This window comes from Condylostylus longicornis, unplaced genomic scaffold (genome assembly GCF_029603195.1).
Source record: "Condylostylus longicornis isolate FDR11 unplaced genomic scaffold, ASM2960319v2 ptg000043l, whole genome shotgun sequence".
NCBI lineage: Eukaryota > Metazoa > Arthropoda > Insecta > Diptera > Dolichopodidae > Condylostylus > Condylostylus longicornis.
In genome coordinates this window covers 192400-211544 of record NW_026578012.1, presented here as the reverse complement: position 1 = coordinate 211544, position 19145 = coordinate 192400, and the positions used below count along the sequence as shown (strand labels likewise).

The following is a 19145-nucleotide window of genomic DNA, read 5'->3' as shown; positions in this document are numbered from 1 at the left end:
CTTTAAGTTGCCGTATTACCATATTAATTTATGCAAAATTTCAGTTCTATGTGTTTTTCAAAATACTGGTTGTGCCAAACTACTATTGAAGTTGTATGGCAGCTACCAGAAAGAGCCAAGAAATTTTAGCGAATTTTATCAAGCACATCGGCCCTACTAATATATTCATTTGTGCGAAATCTCAATATCACAGCTTTTATAGTTTCTGAGATATAGCCAAATAACTTTTGAAGTTGTATGGCAGGTACCAGAAGGAGCCAAGTAATTTCAACGACTTTTATGAGACACATTGGTCCTATTAATATATTCGTTTGTGTGAAATTTCAATGCCATAGCTTTAATAGTTTCTGAAATATAGTCAAATAACTTTTGAAGTTGTATGGCAGGTACCAGAAGGAGCCAAGTAATTTCAACGACTTTTATGAGACACATTGGCCCTATTAATATATTCGTTTGTGTGAAATTTCAATACAACTTTTATAGTTTCTGAGATATGGCCAAATAAATTTTGAAGTTGTATGGCAGGTACCAGAAGGAGCCAAGTAATTTCAACGACTTTTATGAGACACATTGGCCCTATTAATATATTCGTTTGTGTGAAATTTCAATACCACAACTTTTATAGTTTCTGAGATATAGCCAAATAAATTTTGAAGTTGTATGGCAGCTACCCGAACCGGTACCCCGATCACGTCCAATTTAAATAGGGTTCTGGCACTTACTACAATAAATCATTTGTGAAAAGTTGATGAACTTAGCTCAATTAGTTTTTGAGTTATCGTTCGGACGGACGGACGGACGGACGGACGGACGGACGGACGGACGGACGGACGGACAGACAAAGCTAAATCAACTCAGAATTTGACGCTGATCAAAAACATACACTTGAGTCTATATCTAACACCGTTATTTCTTAGCGTTACAAACGGTAAGGCAAATTTAGTATACCCTTCGAACATACGTTCGTACGGGTATAAAAAGCCTCTTTTACATAAATGGCATGTTCCTGTAACGATTAGTATTTTTTTGTGTTGTTACATTTATCGCTATTTCTATATTTAGCGGCAAATTTTAAATTGCAATCATTAAAATCATTCAACCGCAGTTTAGTAATGATTTTGTTGTCCCTTCAATACAATGGGACCGAAATTTAATGTGATTTAATGTGAACAAAAGGAATTGTAATGCTCATATCATGGTGATTAATTAACGGTAATGAATTGAATATTGGTTTGAATTTTTAAATTTTTGTTGTATAAAAAGTTTTGTGGGGAAAATAAAATTATTGTTATTTACATAGAATTTATTTTTGTCTCCGACAATTTTATTTATTGTTTATTTTGAGCAAGATATACTGTGAGTGTATCAAGTAACGTTTACTTAAATTTGACTTCTTTTAAAAAAGCTAACAATTTTTTAAGGGCGAAATAAAAAAAACCACAGAATTTTCTTTTTACTTGAAATTTATATTTCGTTTAGATCTGACCAGCTTATCATTAAGTGATAGTTTTAAAGAAAGTTAAAATATCAGATATTATTGTAAGAACAAACCAATTTGTATAAATGATTTGTGTCTATAATAAATTTTCAAAATTTTTTACGATATATATCTTAACATATATTAAATATTTTAGCTTATTCTGAGTATCGAATCACTTAGCTATACTGATATTTATCGTAAAAGTTTCAAAAACTTTATAATAGACATCAATCTGAATGTATGAACTGGTTCGTGCTCAAAATAATAATATCGAACTTTATACGGAAATTATGATTCACCACTTAGGGACTCAAAGTAAGCCCCATTTTTATGATTCACTCATTTCCTTTCTTTTCACCCGATGTAAATAAAAATGATATACAGATCATTGAAACTTAATCCCGTGGCTTTTTTATCTATTCATTACATTACTTGAAATCCCAAGATTAAAAAGATGATTCTAAGTTTTCCTGCAGCTGTTTTGTTCTTTACAAGGAATTCTCATTTCATAAAGAACCTATAACATAATTTTTTAATATGTGGAGAATAAAAAAACAAAAAACAAAATTATAAAGATTCATAAATTCTTCAAGACAAATTACTGTTTATGTAGAAGGGAATTGGTTTTATAAATGTTTGACACTTTAAGAGCAATCTTTCACGTTTCAGTCATAAATCATCAATGATTTCCTGCATCACAAAAAATTTATTAAAACTTTTTTTTCTTCTTTTCTTTTAAATTGCAGCAATAATTTGTCTTCTCTTCATTTTCATTTTAATAAAAATTTATTGAAAAATGTGACAATAGTTTAAGTTTCATTCTCTTTCTTTATATTTTTATTGTTGTTTTTCTCTAAGATCACAAATTATATACGATATCTGAGAAGAACGTATAAACATATAATGTATATATGCCACTTAAATATGTAATATGTATTCAATACTTACTTGTTATTCTCATTCCGTGCTCTATAGACATTTTCATATTTTAAAATTTAAAATTTAAAGACGAAAGAAAATATTTGCTTTCTCAATATTCTATTCTTCTTCTTATATCAGAGGCCACTAATTTTCTATAAAGCGATTTGAAGATTTTCAATCTTCTTATGCATACAAAAATTTTTTGTTTTCTTTTGGTCTCACTTGTTTTGCTTCTTTAAAAGTAATTGCGAGTGAAAACAGATAAAAATCTTTTTATAAATTGGTAAGGCGTTTAGTAAATTGACTGAATTTTCCATAGGATTAAGAGTGGAAATTTTTTTCAAAACAAAATTTGCAAAAAATTTTTGTGGAGAATATAAGAGACTAACATGACGTATTGTAATGGAATAAGATTCCAGTGTAAAAAAAAATTGTGGAGAACAGGAGGAAAGGGAGGGGTAGGGGGGGGGGGGTGGAGGGATGTTGAGCAGCTTATTCTCGTTCAAATTGCCAATTTTAACATGAATAAACTGCTCAATTATTTATCGATGAGGATATTTTTTTTTTTCATTTTGCCTTTTTGATTTTAAACAGCTTTTCCTTGTCGAATTTTCCCTTCTTATTTTTCATGTACTTTTAAAAGTTCACATCAGAGATTTCCCTTTGTACATTGCAGTGATTTGTTAATTTGCCTTTTTTTCTTTTCATTTTTTTTTTTCTTTAAAGCAATGGCAAGGAAAACGACGAGGGTAACAAGCAGAACGTATATAATCAAAACTAAATTTAATTTTATTTCTCATTACATGGAAATGGTGTTTATAATATCGTCTAATTTTTTGTTAAGGGAACAAACAAAAACGATTAAAACAAAAACAAAAAAAAGTTAAAAAAAATGATTGGATAACTTTTAATTTTGTGATCAGAAGAAAACATCCTGCTGGAGAGGGCAACACTAAATCGTTTGGAAGATTTTTAAAACATATTTTATTTTATTTGCGCGTTTCATGGTTTTTAAGAGAAACCACAAAATAAATTATGATTGGAAGAGCGATTTTGTTACTTTATTCTATAAAATTAAAAAAATTACTAAAAAATTTTTTATCAATTGGAAATATTGGGGGATAAACCTGATGAATGACACTGTTATGAGAACTTAGTTAAGAGAAATAATGTTACTTGATTTCCGCATTTAATTGCTAATCAAGACAACATAGGGACTATTGCTTGCAACAAGAAATTCAAAAATAAAATAATTTGAAAAATATTAAAATTTGAAATTCAATAATACTCAAAATGTGTTTCCTTTGACCCCATAATCAAAATAATTTAAAAAAAAAAAAAAATTGAATTTTTTTTTTATTCATTTCATACCTGAACACATCACCATCACCAGCTGGCAAAGGAAGTATTGTTGGCAGCAATGGTGGATCTTTTAATGTACGTCCATCATTACCAGCTAATACCATTGCTGCATCAACATCAGCCAAAACAAAAAAAGAATGCCAATGTGTCTGAAATTGAATATTAAAAAAAACAAAAATATTTAAAAATTAATAAAAATTAATCAATGCTTTTTGCTTTATAATAAAATTGTAATTTCAAATTTGCTGAAAAAGACTACAAATTAAGGAAAATTGAAAGTGATTCTTAATGCGCAGTGTTTTGAAATATGTAAGCAGCTTTAATGTTAGTGAAATCTATTGAGCAGCTGACATTAACGCAATGAAATTTTGATCTATTCATAATGGTTTATGTAAGGATATATATAGAAATTGGAAGGCAAACGACCTGTGTATTTTATTATCTTGGATTATTCTATCTTAGCTGCTGCATTAACTTTTGATCAAAAGCATTAAAATTTCTTACATATTTTAAATGTCTACTTTGAAAAAAAATCTTCTGAACATGAAATTTTTTTACACTATAATGAATTACTTTCTTTTTATTCTCGTTCTCTGTTTTTATACCCGTACGAACGTATGTTCGAAGGGTATACTAAATTTGCCTTACCGTTTGTAACGCTAAGAAATAACGGTGTTAGATATAGACTCAAGTGTATGTTTTTGATCAGCGACAAATTCTGAGTTGATTTAGCTTTGTCTGTCCGTCCGTCCGTCCGTCCGTCCGTCCGTCCGAACGATAACTCAAAAACTAATTGAGCTAAGTTCACCAAATTTTCACAAATGATTTATTGTAGTAAGTGCCAGAACCCTATTTAAATTGGACATGATCGGGGTACCGGTTCGGGTAGCTGCCATACAACTTCAAAATTTATTTGGCTATATCTCAGAAACTATAAAAGTTATGGTATTGAAATTTCGCACAAACGAATATATTAGTAGGGCCAATGTGTCACATAAAAGTCGTTGAAATTACTTGGCTCCTTCTGGTACCTGCCATACAACTTCCAAAATTATTTGGCTATATTTCAGAAACTAGTAAAGCTATGGTAATGAAATTTCACACAAACGAATATATTAGTAGGGCCAATGTGTCACATAAAAGTCGTTGAAATTACTTGGCTCCTTCTGGTACCTGCCATACAACTTCAAAAGTTATTTGGCTATATCTCAGAAACTATAAAAGCTGTGATATTGAGATTTCACACAAGTGAATATATTAGTAGGGCCGATGTGTCTCGTAAGGCCGATGTGGTACCAGAAGGAGCCAAGTGAAATTACTTGGCTCCTTCTGGTACCTGCCATACAACTTCAAAAGTTATTTGACTATATTTGAGAAACTATTAAAGCTATGGTATTGAAATTTCACACAAACGAATATATTAGTAGGGCCAATGTGTCTCATAAAAGTCGTTGAAATTACTTGGCTCCTTCTGGTACCTGCCATACAACTTCAAAAGTTATTTGACTATATTTGAGAAACTATTAAAGCTATGGTATTGAAATTTCACACAAACGAATATATTAGTAGGGCCAATGTGTCTCATAAAAGTCGTTGAAATTACTTGGCTCCTTCTGGTACCTGCCATACAACTTCAAAAGTTATTTGACTATATCTCAGAAACTATAAAAGCTGTGATATTGAGATTTCACACAAGTGAATATATTAGTAGGGCCGATGTGCTTGATAAAATTCGCTAAAATTTCTTGGCTCTTTCTGGTAGCTGCCATACAACATCAATAGTAGTTTGGCACAACCAGTATTTTGAATAACACATAGTACTGAAATTTTGCATAAATTAATATGGTAATACGGCAACTTAAAGTCATAGTCTGCCCCATAGTTAGTTATGGCACATTAGTTATTCGCACATAGGATAACAAATTCGTACGGGTATCACAGAGTTGACAAGGTCAACTCTATTTTTTTTCTCGTTTTTTTTTATTTTGAAGTTTTCATATCAAAAAATAGCTCGTTTACATTGAAAAATCTTTTCATTTAAATCCAATTTTATCAAACATTTTATTTTTATATGAAAAATAAATTTATACTTTTATTTTATGAAATTCATAAATCTTTTGAAATTTTAAAGATGACAAATAAGTATATAAGATATGATGACATAAAATATGTATCAATGTACGTATATATAACAAAGTATATGTATATAATATCATTATGTGTGTTTTACTAAAGAGCAGAAAATTTTTGATCTATATCTTGGAATTAATTTGCAACACGTGCTTAAGAAAGAATGAAAGAAAATTCTTTTATATATAACATGTAAGTAAATTTTTTTTACATATTATAGTTTTTTTTCTTTTTTTTTTCTTCTCTTTTTTATTCATGAATTTCTTTTACATTATCATCATTTTTATTATACATATACCATGTTTATATACACATATATTTTGAATATACGGGCCAGAAACTACAATGTTTCAGAATAAAGAATATCAGAAATTTTTTTAAAAGAAATGAGGTCTACACTTTGTAATTTATTATGTTTAACTCTTACAACTTGAATGGGTTCGAAAATTTAATTTTAATTCGACATAAAAATTCAGCTCATACTATCTTCTGAATTCGAAGACTGTGTAATAAAAAATTTTATTTAATTAAACTTTGTTTCAGTCAAAAATAACTGAGTTGGAAATGAGATGCATGAAGCCATGCAAAATGTAATTTTGAAAATATGGAATTAAAGAACTATTTAGAATTAGGAATTTTGCTAAAATTATACAAAATTCATTATACAAAACGTACTAGTGTTAAATTAGGAAAAATATTAAAAATCCGTATAGGACTTTTATTTTCTGACTGATTTCACTGATTGTTGCCACAGATTTTTAGCATTATATGTTATTAATTATTAGAAGAACATATTCATAACAATTGTAAGTTTCATATTATCTTTGTTTTCTTGGAATTTTAAGTAATTTTTTATGATTTACCTTGAATCTTATATAATAAATACGGGAGTGATAATAAATTATTTAAATTTCGAATTAAAACATAACAATAAGGTGCTGTATATCACAACGATTATCAATATTAACAGATCATCATACTATTTATATTGGATGGTTCAAATTCAAACATATATCTTAATAAAAATGTTGCATCGAACATGTTCGCTTCAAAAATCAAACATTCCAAAAACATATTATTATTTTTGTGAATTTAAATATTTTACTTTAAAAATTTTCTTCAAATAAAAAAAAAAAGAGTCATTTGAAATAGCTAGTTGGTCTTTAATTATTCTTTAGACTAAAATTATTTTTAAATTATTGTTATTTAATTTATTTTTCCATTTAAAACTTGCTCCCCACCAATACTTACGAGTATTAAATACGAAATTAAATATTAGAGTATATTGCTAAGAGAATTATATTTAAAATTTAGTTTACAGGAAATTATTTAATATTTTTTTTAAGGTTTTTGTTAGCGTAATAGCAAATTAATTAACATGCTCTCTGTATTCAGGCTAACAAGGACGTAGATTGTATGCTTATTATTGGAATTTTCTTTTTTTGTCTTCTATATTGGCATTTTTTAATTTAATGACAAAGTCTAGATATATTTTGTTTTTTTTGCAAGACAGAAAATAAAAAAACAAAAAATAAATAAATAAATACTTCATACTTTACATATAAAGAACATATAGTTTTATCCTTCTTTTTCGTTTCTATATTATATTACAAACAAGAAAAAAAAGAAGAAGAAAAACAAGTAAAATAGCAAATAATAATAATAATAAATAAGTAAGAGGAAAAATCTACTTTCTTTTTATTATTTTTTGTTCTTCATTTTTATCATTAATAACGTATTTTATTTATATGACATACTTCAAGAAAATCCTTAAATCGTTACATAACAGTAAGGATATCTCTTCATTTTGATTTTTCATTTTCTATTTTCCGTTCTGTTTTTTGTTTTACTTTCTATATAGCATACTTATAGAATAATAATATTGAGTGTATGTTATATTTTCTTTTTCTTTTACTCTTTATTATTATTTTTATATATTTAACCTATTAAGATAAATTTACGTATATGTAAATAAAAAATAAACACAAGTAAATCTGTATATGTATATAATTTTCATTATATTATAATATTGTTATAATCAGCATAAATTCAAGGATTTCTTAGAAATTAAATATAATATATATACCATATACAATTTATATTATTTTCAAATTTTATAGAATAAAATATTATTTTTTGTATAGTTGTATAATATAAGAAATAGAAAAATATTCAGTTATAAAGAGAGAGAGAGAGAGAATCAATCAGGACCGTTGAGAATAATTATAATATGCTATTGTAACAAATGATCATTTAAAAATAATTAAACATTATTCTACTCCAATAATAATATAGTAAAAATAATGTATTTACATACACATTTATATATATAGTATAAAAAATTATATATAAATATAAAACTATAAATATTACTAAAAATGAAATGAGTATTTCGTAAATAAATTCATTGTATGCTTATATTTTTGAACCCGTAGGGAAATAGATTAAAAATATAGAATATTATGCCATATTTTTCAATTTTTTTTTTCCTTATTCTATATGAATATAATTAAGTTTTAGGAGAAATTTTTATTAAATATCAACAGAAAATCGAGTAATTTAAATAAAGTTTTGTAAATATTCTTGGCATTCTATAGAAATGTACATTATTTCAGGCGATTTACTTTACAATATTTATATTAATATTAGTGTCTATTCCTACGTGCATCACACATTCAAGATGAAAGATATAATTTGCAATATTTTTAATTTTAAATTTTAAATAATATTTGAATTCTGCCATGAGTTTTTGAAATGAATTCTCTATTTTGAATAAAACTCAAATATTCATGAAGAATTATTAAAATAAAGTCCAATTAAAGTACTAGTTGGGATCGTGAACTGTAAATCTTAATTCTTAAATAATATTATGACGTGTTTAGTAGTTGTTGATGGTGTGTTTTAGAATTTTCTTAATAAAATTGTATTCTTTGGATCTTATGATCCATGATAATTTAATAGGCAATGAAAATTATTTTAAAAATTCAAATTTTCCATAATTTTTTAATAAAATCGTTTATAAATAATTCAAAGGCATTTGCGCAAACTTAAATTTTATGTAATATTATTTAAGTAATTTCATACTTTTAATATAGCAGATATCAAATTAGGAATTATATTAATATTTCTTTCATATGTGACCTATTCATTTCAAATTCCTCTCATTTCACTCATAGTGTTGTCAACTTATTATCTTACTCATTCATTAAATTCCATTAAAATATAAATTCTGAAAATTGTCAATTCTTATTCAGAAAAAAATATATTAAATTCAAAAAGCCGTAAGAGTCATTATTTTCAAAAGCTGTTTTCAGTATATTATGAATTCTTTAAGTATATTGTATTCAGTAGTAGTAAATAAAGTATAGCATTCGAAAACAGAATACTGAATATAGAATTAACTAATTATATTGAGGAAAAATTTGCGTGTTCATTTTAATATTTTATAAAATTAAAAGCAATACGAATCAAATACTGCGCAAATTGTTCTTCAACCGTAATTTTTTTATATAAGTGATTTTCATCATAGATTTAATTTTGTTTTCCTTCCATTTTTAGGAAATTATAAAATTTTGGATCTACGATGTCGTAATAGAATAAAAATTATAAGGATTTTAAGATAAAATGAAAATTTCATTTCCGAATTGTTATGGCTAGTTTTGTATAATTTTTTTTTATATACAATTTTTAATTGCTTATATTAAACGCAATAATATGGAAAGAATCCTTAATATATAATTGCTATATTTTATAGGTCAATTTAATTTTTGTATTAAAATCATAATTTTAATATAGGAATAAAAATATACTTTTAATGAAATTCATATACTAAATGTATAACAATAATAATAAAAATTAATTTTTTATAACAAAATTTTTATGTCGAATAGAAAGATTTTTAAATGAATTCTTGGAATAACAATTTTTTTTTTTATTTGCTACACTTACGTTTTTACCTTCCTTATTATTTGCAAATATTATAGGTTTGAAATATAATTATACATATATGTATATGTTGATTCAATGTAAAATCTATATTATAATAGTTGAAATAAATTCTAATTAAAGAAGACATAATACGCCTCCATATACTGATATTAAGCATTCAATTGTATATTCAAACCATGCACAAGAAAAAATAAAAGAGACATTTTTATTTTACCCCAGAAAATCAATACTATAGTTGTATAACCTTTATGAAAAAATTTATAAAATTAACAAAGGACAATGTACTAATGAAAAAAATGGAAATTCTAACGAAATATAAGAGGAAAAGAAAAATATTTTATTCTTATTAAAACATTACCCTTTTTACATAATGTAAAAATTATCTGAGAATGAGAAACAACTTAAAGAGAAAAAATATAGAATCTTGTCAGAGTTTCTTTTTTCTTAATTAAAAGGAGGATAAAATGGAATTTGTAAGAGAAAGTGGTCAAAAAATAACTTCTCTTAAAGGCTTTCATTTCGATTTTGTTTTCCCCCATTTCTTTATTAATTTCTTATATTCTCTTATATATACAACATAATATTCATGCATTTATTTTTATTATTATTTCAAATAAATATAAATTTATAACAATTTATATTATTATTTACAGTATATATATATATACAAACATAGAAGTACATATTATATTACTTATTCTATATAAAAATTTTTATTTCCTATCTCATTTTATTTGACCACATAGAACAATCATTAATTCAACGATACAATTAACCCCTCACTCCGTTTCATTATTTATGATGACACCATACAAAATATCGTATATAATATTTACTATATTATATATATGGTTATGTGTTATATATGTATATATATATATATGTATTCAAGTATTTGCAAACATTTTGATACTATTTTTCTATATAGACAGACATACACACATGTATTAAGTTTAAGTCTCTTGTCCTGACGTTAGACAATTATTGTTATCCTTAGCCACTTGTTTTTAAAGAATTATATTGTTCTATATAATATTATATTATATAACTATAATATTTATATAGTATATTATATACTATATGTACTTGTAAATATGGACATGTGTCAAAATAATACAAAATCAACATGAATATTTACAAGGAACATCATTAAACAATAATATAAACTTATATATACTATAATATAAACTTATATATGTATATGTAACTATATGTAATATATATTGTATGTATATATGTACTTACATCATTGTATAAGTGTTATGAATGGTACTTACTTGTAAAAATAATGCTCGTATTGCTTTCAAAATTTCTCTAGCTGATGGTTGTAACATAGATTGTAGTGCGGATTGAGCCTATATTAAATATAAAAGAAAATATAGTATATGTATAGGTATATTTTATATGATAATGAAAATAGAATACATATGTATATATATACATACATATTATGTAGAATAAAATATTCATTTAATTTGTTTTTATTTATTTTATTTGGTCTTTTTTTTTTGTTGCTTTGTAATTTTTTCTTTTTGTAGGTTTGGTTATAGTGTTAACATATAAATTATTCAACATTTTTATTCAATGATTATAAGACAGGGTGATATTATTGTGAAAATAATATCATGTACGTATTAATATATGTTAAATTAGTATGCAATATTTAGTAGAATAAAATGAGAATATGAAAAAAATATAATGAAAACGTGTTCGGATTTAATTGATTAACAATTAATTAAATTGCAACTAAACAAAAAGTGGAACAATTAATAAATTTAATGAGTTTGTGTTTTTTATAAAAAAAATTAATTTAAATTTTAATTTCATATTAAATTTGGAGATTCTTAGAATCAGCAAACTAAATTATAAATTATTAGTAAAAATTGCATATTTATAGGATTTTGAAGAAAAATAATTTGTTAACAGAGAATAATGACGAATGACTGCCACAATGTGCGACACTACATACATAGGGGTATTTTTTGTTATTTGCAATATTCTCAAAAATATAAAGTACAAAGAGCCCCATGACACATTTTGCAAGAAATTTAATCAAACAACTTGTAATACTTGTTAAATAAAATATTTTCTTTAATATTTTCAAAGAAAAACACTCACTAAAAAAATTTTTTTGAGAAAATATAAGAATTTCATTTTTAATTTATTGTAATGTTTTTGTATATATATACAATAAAAAAAAAAAACCTTTTTCGGGTTTCTTGTATATTCCTACATTTATTATATATTCATAATAATCATGTCAAGTTAAGTGTTCTTTGAACATCTGATATAAGGAATCGAAAATTAGGACATAGAAGAAAAAAAATGGAAAACTTTTCATTTTCAATATGGTTTTTTTCATAATATTAGATTTTTATTTAAATTTCTATGATTATAATATATTTTTATTCAATATTGGGAACTATTATACTCTTTATACAATATATATATATATATATATATATACATATATATATATATATTCTTATAATATACAAGTTATCCTTTGAAAATGAAATTCAACCTATATTTTCAACTATTTGGTTTTTTTTTGTGTATTTAATATAAAAACGATCAATATTGATTACCTCTCTTTGAATACCATGAATATTTGCTGTTCCACCTCTAGCCCATAATACAGGTACTTGCATAGCATTACCAGATAAAGCTATTGCACGTGCTGATTGACCATCACCTATAACAACAACACCAGCTAAAGGTATATTTTCAATTTGCTGACAAAGTGATGTTAATACTTTTGCTGAAAATCTGAAATTTTATTAAAATTGGTTTTTTTTTTTTTAGTATAAGAATGAGATGGTATAGAATTTAATTAGAATAATCTGAAAATTATTATAATAAGCTATAAAATAAAAATCATTCTTAATTAACTGAATGCTTTAGAAAGAAAGTTTAAATGTAGATTTACATTATAATATAAAAATATATATATAATGAAATTGTTCTTATAGTGAAACGATACAATATTATGTACATATAAGAGTTAAGGGTCCCGTAGGAGATTATTTTAAAAATTTATTTAAAAGCAAGACAAAAATTGTTATAAAATTTCTATTAAGAAAATATTTTGTCACTTATTATTAAAATTATTTTAAGAAAATAGCCCCTTATGAGTAAATAGAACAAAATAGGATAGTTTGGAAACGAACTTGAAGACAAAATCAACTGATTTATATCAACTGTTATACAAAATTATATATTCCATGTTGATGAATATGCCGCTATCGGAAAACTATTTTCTATGTATTCTCTAAATAACAATTTAAATTATATTTTTTTATTTTTTAAGGTGAGTAGGGTAAATTTACGTGGGTACTAGACCAGAGTTAACAAGTTCAATTCAAAGGTAATCAGTTTATAAATAGTTAAACATTTTAACTTAAATGTCGTGTTTTCGATTTCTGGTCGATTATTGTCAAAATTTCAAATTAAAACAATGAACAATTATTTACTATGATTTTTTATATAAACTTTGAATTAACTTGGTGCTAAACGAAAATAAACATGACATTAAAATTGTATTTTTTGAGACCACTGAAATTTTTATCACAGCAAATTGTTAAACAATGAATAAGAGTCTTATATAAGGAAGCGTAATAATCTTATAATTTACTATATAGATTATTTTAAGGAAATTTCAATAATTTTCGTTGGATCAGCAAAACGTGGCATCAACTATATTTTCCTAAGTATATAAGATCACCATTAATGTTAATTCTATGATTAAACATTTTGTATAATATATTTCCATTAGATAAATATCAAATTCAATAATATGATTTTTTTTTTATTACTCTATTTATTTCGAAATATATTATTCACCATATTAAAGCTTTTTGTATAATACTCGTATTATTCTTTACAAATAATTTATTAAATTTAACTAAATTAATTGTGTAGAAAGAAATTAAAATTATTTAAGAATACGTCCATTTTTACTTGCATGAATTCTATATGGAAATTTGTTGCAAATGTACTAAGGATTAAGAATAACAAATTTTGATATAATGTTTTAATTAGATAGTCTAATTTATGTTTATATACTAAATTTGAAGTTTATGTTATAGAAGGATTAAACTTGTTCTCCAATCAATGATATTTTTGATTCTTCTACGGTTAACAAGAGATTTATTTCGAGAATTGTCACAATACTGTCGCAAAAGGAAAAATTAATTAAAGATCACAGTTTCTTCTTTAGCTTTATAGAACATAGTATATGAGCATCAGTAAAATGTCATTGTACTCACACATCTACTAAATTTAACACAACAATAATGCAAGACTATAAAATTTTTATAATAGTTTTTATATGAGACGCGCATAATATAAATTTTGTTTTAAAGATTCTGTTAAATTTTTAGCGTTATTTTTCTCTTAAACTAAAACCGTACGTATATGAAAAGGCTCATATCTTTCCTAATGGTGCATTAAAAAAAAAACAAAGCAAAAAAAAAAAAAATTTTTAAATAGAATTTTAACTTGAAAATAAATTTTTGTTTCAAAACTTTCACATTAATTTATTAGTACAGCACTGCTTCTCAAACTGTTTGTCGTTACATTAGGTTGTAGTAAAATGTCGTAAAATGTATAACAGTTAAGTTTTTTTGCATTTTTGTTTTTTTATTTTAATAAATTCACACGTTATTCATTACATTTGATAATGTCAAATCAACATACTTTGGTTTGTCAATTTCTCTATAATATAGAGAGATTGGCGCCCGAACAATATTTTATTCAAATTATTAAAATTTAATAAATGTTATGTCATTGATGAGTCGCTATTGTTGTTGAAATCATACATTTTGTTGATATTATATCGATCATCCAAAATTAATTGTACCTTTGAAAAACAACATTGAACGAATAATTTACATAAAAATGCATAGAAAAATGTGTCAGAAGAACAAAAGTTAAAGTTATAGGTAACTATTAATTTGTGGATTTTTATAAAAATTACATACATATAAATTTGTAATGTTGAGTGTTTTTCTTTAAATTTGGTAACTATTAAATACAATTCAAGATTTTATGCATAGATAATATTAATAGTATAAATCAGCTGTCGGAAAAATGCGGTCCATCATTCTACTTGCAAAAAAAAAATATATATTCGATGGGGACTATTAAAATTTTTCAAATAAAAATTTTATTAACTCAATTACAGTTTATAGATATAGGTACATTTTTCTGTAAAAAATACGATTGGAACCTACTCGTACTCATATATTATATATTTGTCCATAACTCACAAAAGCCTGCCAATGTTCGGTGTAAATTATATTGTCTTTTTCTTTCCCAAATATTCTGTTTTCTAAAAATATTTAGGAAAAAATATGTTGACTGTTCAGAGTATTTGAATTTAATAGTTAGCAATCTGTTCGATGACTAGGTTTGAGTCAATAATTCCATTCTAATTTGAATTTTTTTTCAAGAGATTTTACAGAAATTTTGGAAAAAGTACAATAAAATTAAATAATTTTTTGAAATTCGAAAATTAAATTTGAAATAAAAATGAATAGTCTCAAATTATTTTGAAAGTTTTAGAAACACTGTCATTTAAAAATAGAAATAATTGCTTTTCTTATATGAATAGGGTAAATAGTATGAGTGAATGTAAATAATTAATACAAGTTTCTCGGATTTTTAGCACATTACGAGTATATTTGCCCCTTTTGTTTTCTTCATTTCAGTTTTCTTTTTTTTTTTTTTTTGGCAATGATGGTTTCAGTCCATTAAATTTTTTTTAAAAAGAAATTAGTTATGGTACGGTTTTATTTATAGATCTTTAATGTTTTTGTTTTGGAATTTGTTTATATTTTTCTCTCCCTGATATTCTAGCGATTGTAATCTAAGTAGATAAAAATGTATTTGAATTTTCTATAGTTCTCGTGTCATGACGGCGCGCAATCAACGCTATAAAAAAGCTATAGTTGTTTACTCTTAAACTCAAGTTTGCCGTAAGTTAAATTTTTTAGGTATTTTGTGAAAAATTCAAAAATTTTTAGGAATTAAAATTATTTTCTTCTACTCGTATAACTAGATATTTTTGAGTTTATCCCATAATAAATGGAGAAAATTCATAGTCGTAAATAAACTAAAAATAGAAGGAAAACTCATTTTTTTTTCTTTATTTTTAACCTGTTTACGTTTTATCTGGAAAAATATTTAGAATTTTAAAAATTCAATGGGGACTTTTAAATTTATACTGCTTTTTTGCTTATGTGTCTTTAATATTTTCGTTATTGTCAAAGAAAATTTTTTCGTTGAAGAAGTTTTCATTTACAAAATGGTGAAAGGTGAAGCATATAAAAAATTTTTTAAGTTTTTATAAATGAAAGTTTTCTCAAGAGATTTTTTTTTAGAAAAGAAGTATGAAGTAAAAATTAATTTCTCATTCACGAAAACAAAATATTAAAAAAAAAAGAAGAAAAATTACTCATAGTTTTTAATTTTTTCTTTGTTCACTTCTTACCCTTTTTCTACAATTTTTTTTTGTTTTTTATTTTTATGTCTCAATCGTTTACTATAAAAATATTTTTAAACTCAATTGTAAGTAAAATTGCATTACAGCTGACAAACTTTTTTTTAAAAAAATTTTTTTTTTTTTTGAGAAAAGTTTAACCCATATTTTCCAATTTAATAAAGAAAGTATATACAGTGAAGTATTGAGCGTATTTGTGGAAAGATAAATGGCATAAGCTATTTTCATAACCCGTTACAGGTAAAAGCTTTGGTTTTTGATGTATTCTAAATAATGATTTTGCTCTTATCTTCTTCTTATGGTGAATACTAAAATTAATTTTTTTTTAATGGAAAAAACTTAAATCCGATAAAAAAAGGTGAATTTTTTTTTAAAAAAGTTTGTGGCAAAAATTTATTACAAAATTAAATGACAGCTTTTATTTATTCTTTTCGCTTTTCTTTACAATAGCAATGAAACTGTGTAGGTGGAAGTGTTATTAATTTGAGAGTATTAAAATTCAAATATAAGATTATATTTGTTTTTATAAACGAAAGAATACTAAGTTTTTCTCTTACTTTCTCTCCTACACAAGTTAACGTTCTTTCGTTACGTTATTTTAGAAGTGAAAATCATTGTATGATAAAATTGGAGAGAGAATAAGGAAGGCTTGGTGCACTTTCCGAGAGATTATAGGACCTTCACCTGTAAGAGAAGGGAAATACTGGGGTATTATGTACTTATACCGGTGGAGGTACGGTTAGCTAAACCTATCTTAAGTTACTGGGATCCATCAACGGGGTGGGTTTCGGGGAGTCTTGTAGTGGTTCATGCTATACCTTGACGGAAGGTACAATAGGTTCTTATATGCGAGCATTTCTACAGTTCCAAATTTTTTGGTCGTGTTCTTTAAAATTTCTTCCACTGTATATATTTGAAATATTTTTTTCCTAAAGAATTATGAAATTTTGTTTTCTATCCTTATGCGCAAAATAGTTACTGGAGGACTAGATTTTTTTTCTAGTGTTCATAAGCACAAAATTTAACAAAAAAAAAAAAGTTTTTTAAAAAACTTTTCAAATTACTTTTAAAGCAATTTTACAATAATCGAGAAAAAAAAAACAAAAACTGCTATCTTAAGGTCATCGTTTATAAAGTATTCGAATTGAAAGTTATAAATAGTGTTAAACACACACACATACATATATTATGTATATTTATATAATATGTTTTGTATAATTGTATGCCATTATAAAGGAATAATGTAAAATGATCATAGTTTCCTTTTATCACAAAATTTAATAGGTTATTTTTGTTAAAATTGTCTAATATGTTTTTATGATTATTACGGTATTGTATAATTATTACGGTATTGTGTCATTATGACAATTGAATTTTTTCTTTCTTTTTCATATAATAATAATAATGAAGATATTTTGAGTTCATTTTAAAGTGTGCAAGTATTGTATAACATAAACGTTTAAATACGTATGGCAAAATCTCTAATATAACACTTTATTATAGAGATTTTTTAAGTATATTTGAAAAGATATTGTTATAAAATAGTGAAAACGTTGCATTTTCAATATTTCAAATAATATGAACTTTTTTCAATGAATAATATTGAAAGTATATTTGGTGTGCAAGTGTGTAAACCAGTTATTGGAAAAATACCGATATAAAACTTTTAAGAAGTAATTTGTAGATTAAAGAGGATTTCAAATAGACACCATTATAATGATGTGTATAAAATTAAAAATTGTGCAGTATAGTGAAGTATAAATTTGCAATTTATACAAAAAGTACATTTGAAATCTTGAAGAAAATTAGTAATGATTATATTTTCTTTTATGTCCTTTTTAAATAAATGAAAATTTTTGATTTTCTCTTTTAGTAATAGTGTTTTGAAGTTGAAGAGAATTACAAATCTGAAAAAAGTAGAATTCAATGAATTTCAATTCTTTGATTTTATTTTTTCTTTGAAAGAATGATTTATAATTTTCAGATTGTTTTATAAATGATTCTATGAATGATTTTCAAATATATTAGAAAATATTTTTTGTGTCTGTTTATTCCTTATGTTCTTAAATAAATACGAGATTTACTTATACCTTGATTGCATTTGAATCTCATAATGATTTTACAAAAATTATAAACAAAATATCATTTAGAATGAAAACAAAGTAATGTATAGAAAGGATAAGGAAAGTTAGAATATTAAAAGGTTTATACTAAATAATGGTAAATTGTTAAAAGTAATTACATTAAAAATTTGCATTTTTAAAATAAAATTGAAAATTTTTATTAATTAATATATTTGAATACCAAGAGGTTCAGAAAGTAAAATGATGAGAAATTATACGAAATCCACATTGGTAATTAATTAAGGTAAGTAAACGATTTTGCAGCAAAATATTAAAAGTATAACAGTTTTCAATTAAAAATTTTAAGTACTTATAGTTTATGAGATTAAAACCTCTTAGACATATGTTGATTTTTCATCTCAATAGTACAATAGTGATCTCAATAGTAGAGCGTAGTGTTGATTTTTCAACTCAATAGTATTACAATTGAAAAATGCACACAAATACAAATAATCTTGTTATGATGTTACGTTGAGTTAACCATATCTGTTAACCTGTTCATCCAATTTAGTCCTATATACTGATAACTCAAAAAATTAATTCTAAGCTCATCACTGAATTTTTTTTCGCAGTCATATCTTTTTTATTAGGCCAGGCTACAGTGAAAATAAAATAAAATTTGCATCTCAGTGCTTATTAAAAAATTTTGTTAATTAAAAACTACTATTTATTTCACAGC

General features: G+C 24.6%; 1 protein-coding gene across 1 annotated transcript in view; it reads right to left on the bottom strand.

Annotated features, from left to right (window-relative positions):
- Nucleotides 1-19145, bottom strand: part of LOC129610038 (putative uncharacterized protein DDB_G0277255) — a 183390-nt gene that overhangs the window by 6164 nt on the left and 158081 nt on the right. Inside the window, exons 5-7 of the mRNA XM_055522355.1 lie at nucleotides 12430-12610; nucleotides 11119-11196; nucleotides 3773-3912 (exon numbers count right to left, since the gene is read on the bottom strand). Of these exons, the coding sequence (XP_055378330.1) occupies nucleotides 3773-3912; nucleotides 11119-11196; nucleotides 12430-12610 (399 nt within the window). The remainder of the gene's footprint in view (nucleotides 1-3772; nucleotides 3913-11118; nucleotides 11197-12429; nucleotides 12611-19145) is intronic.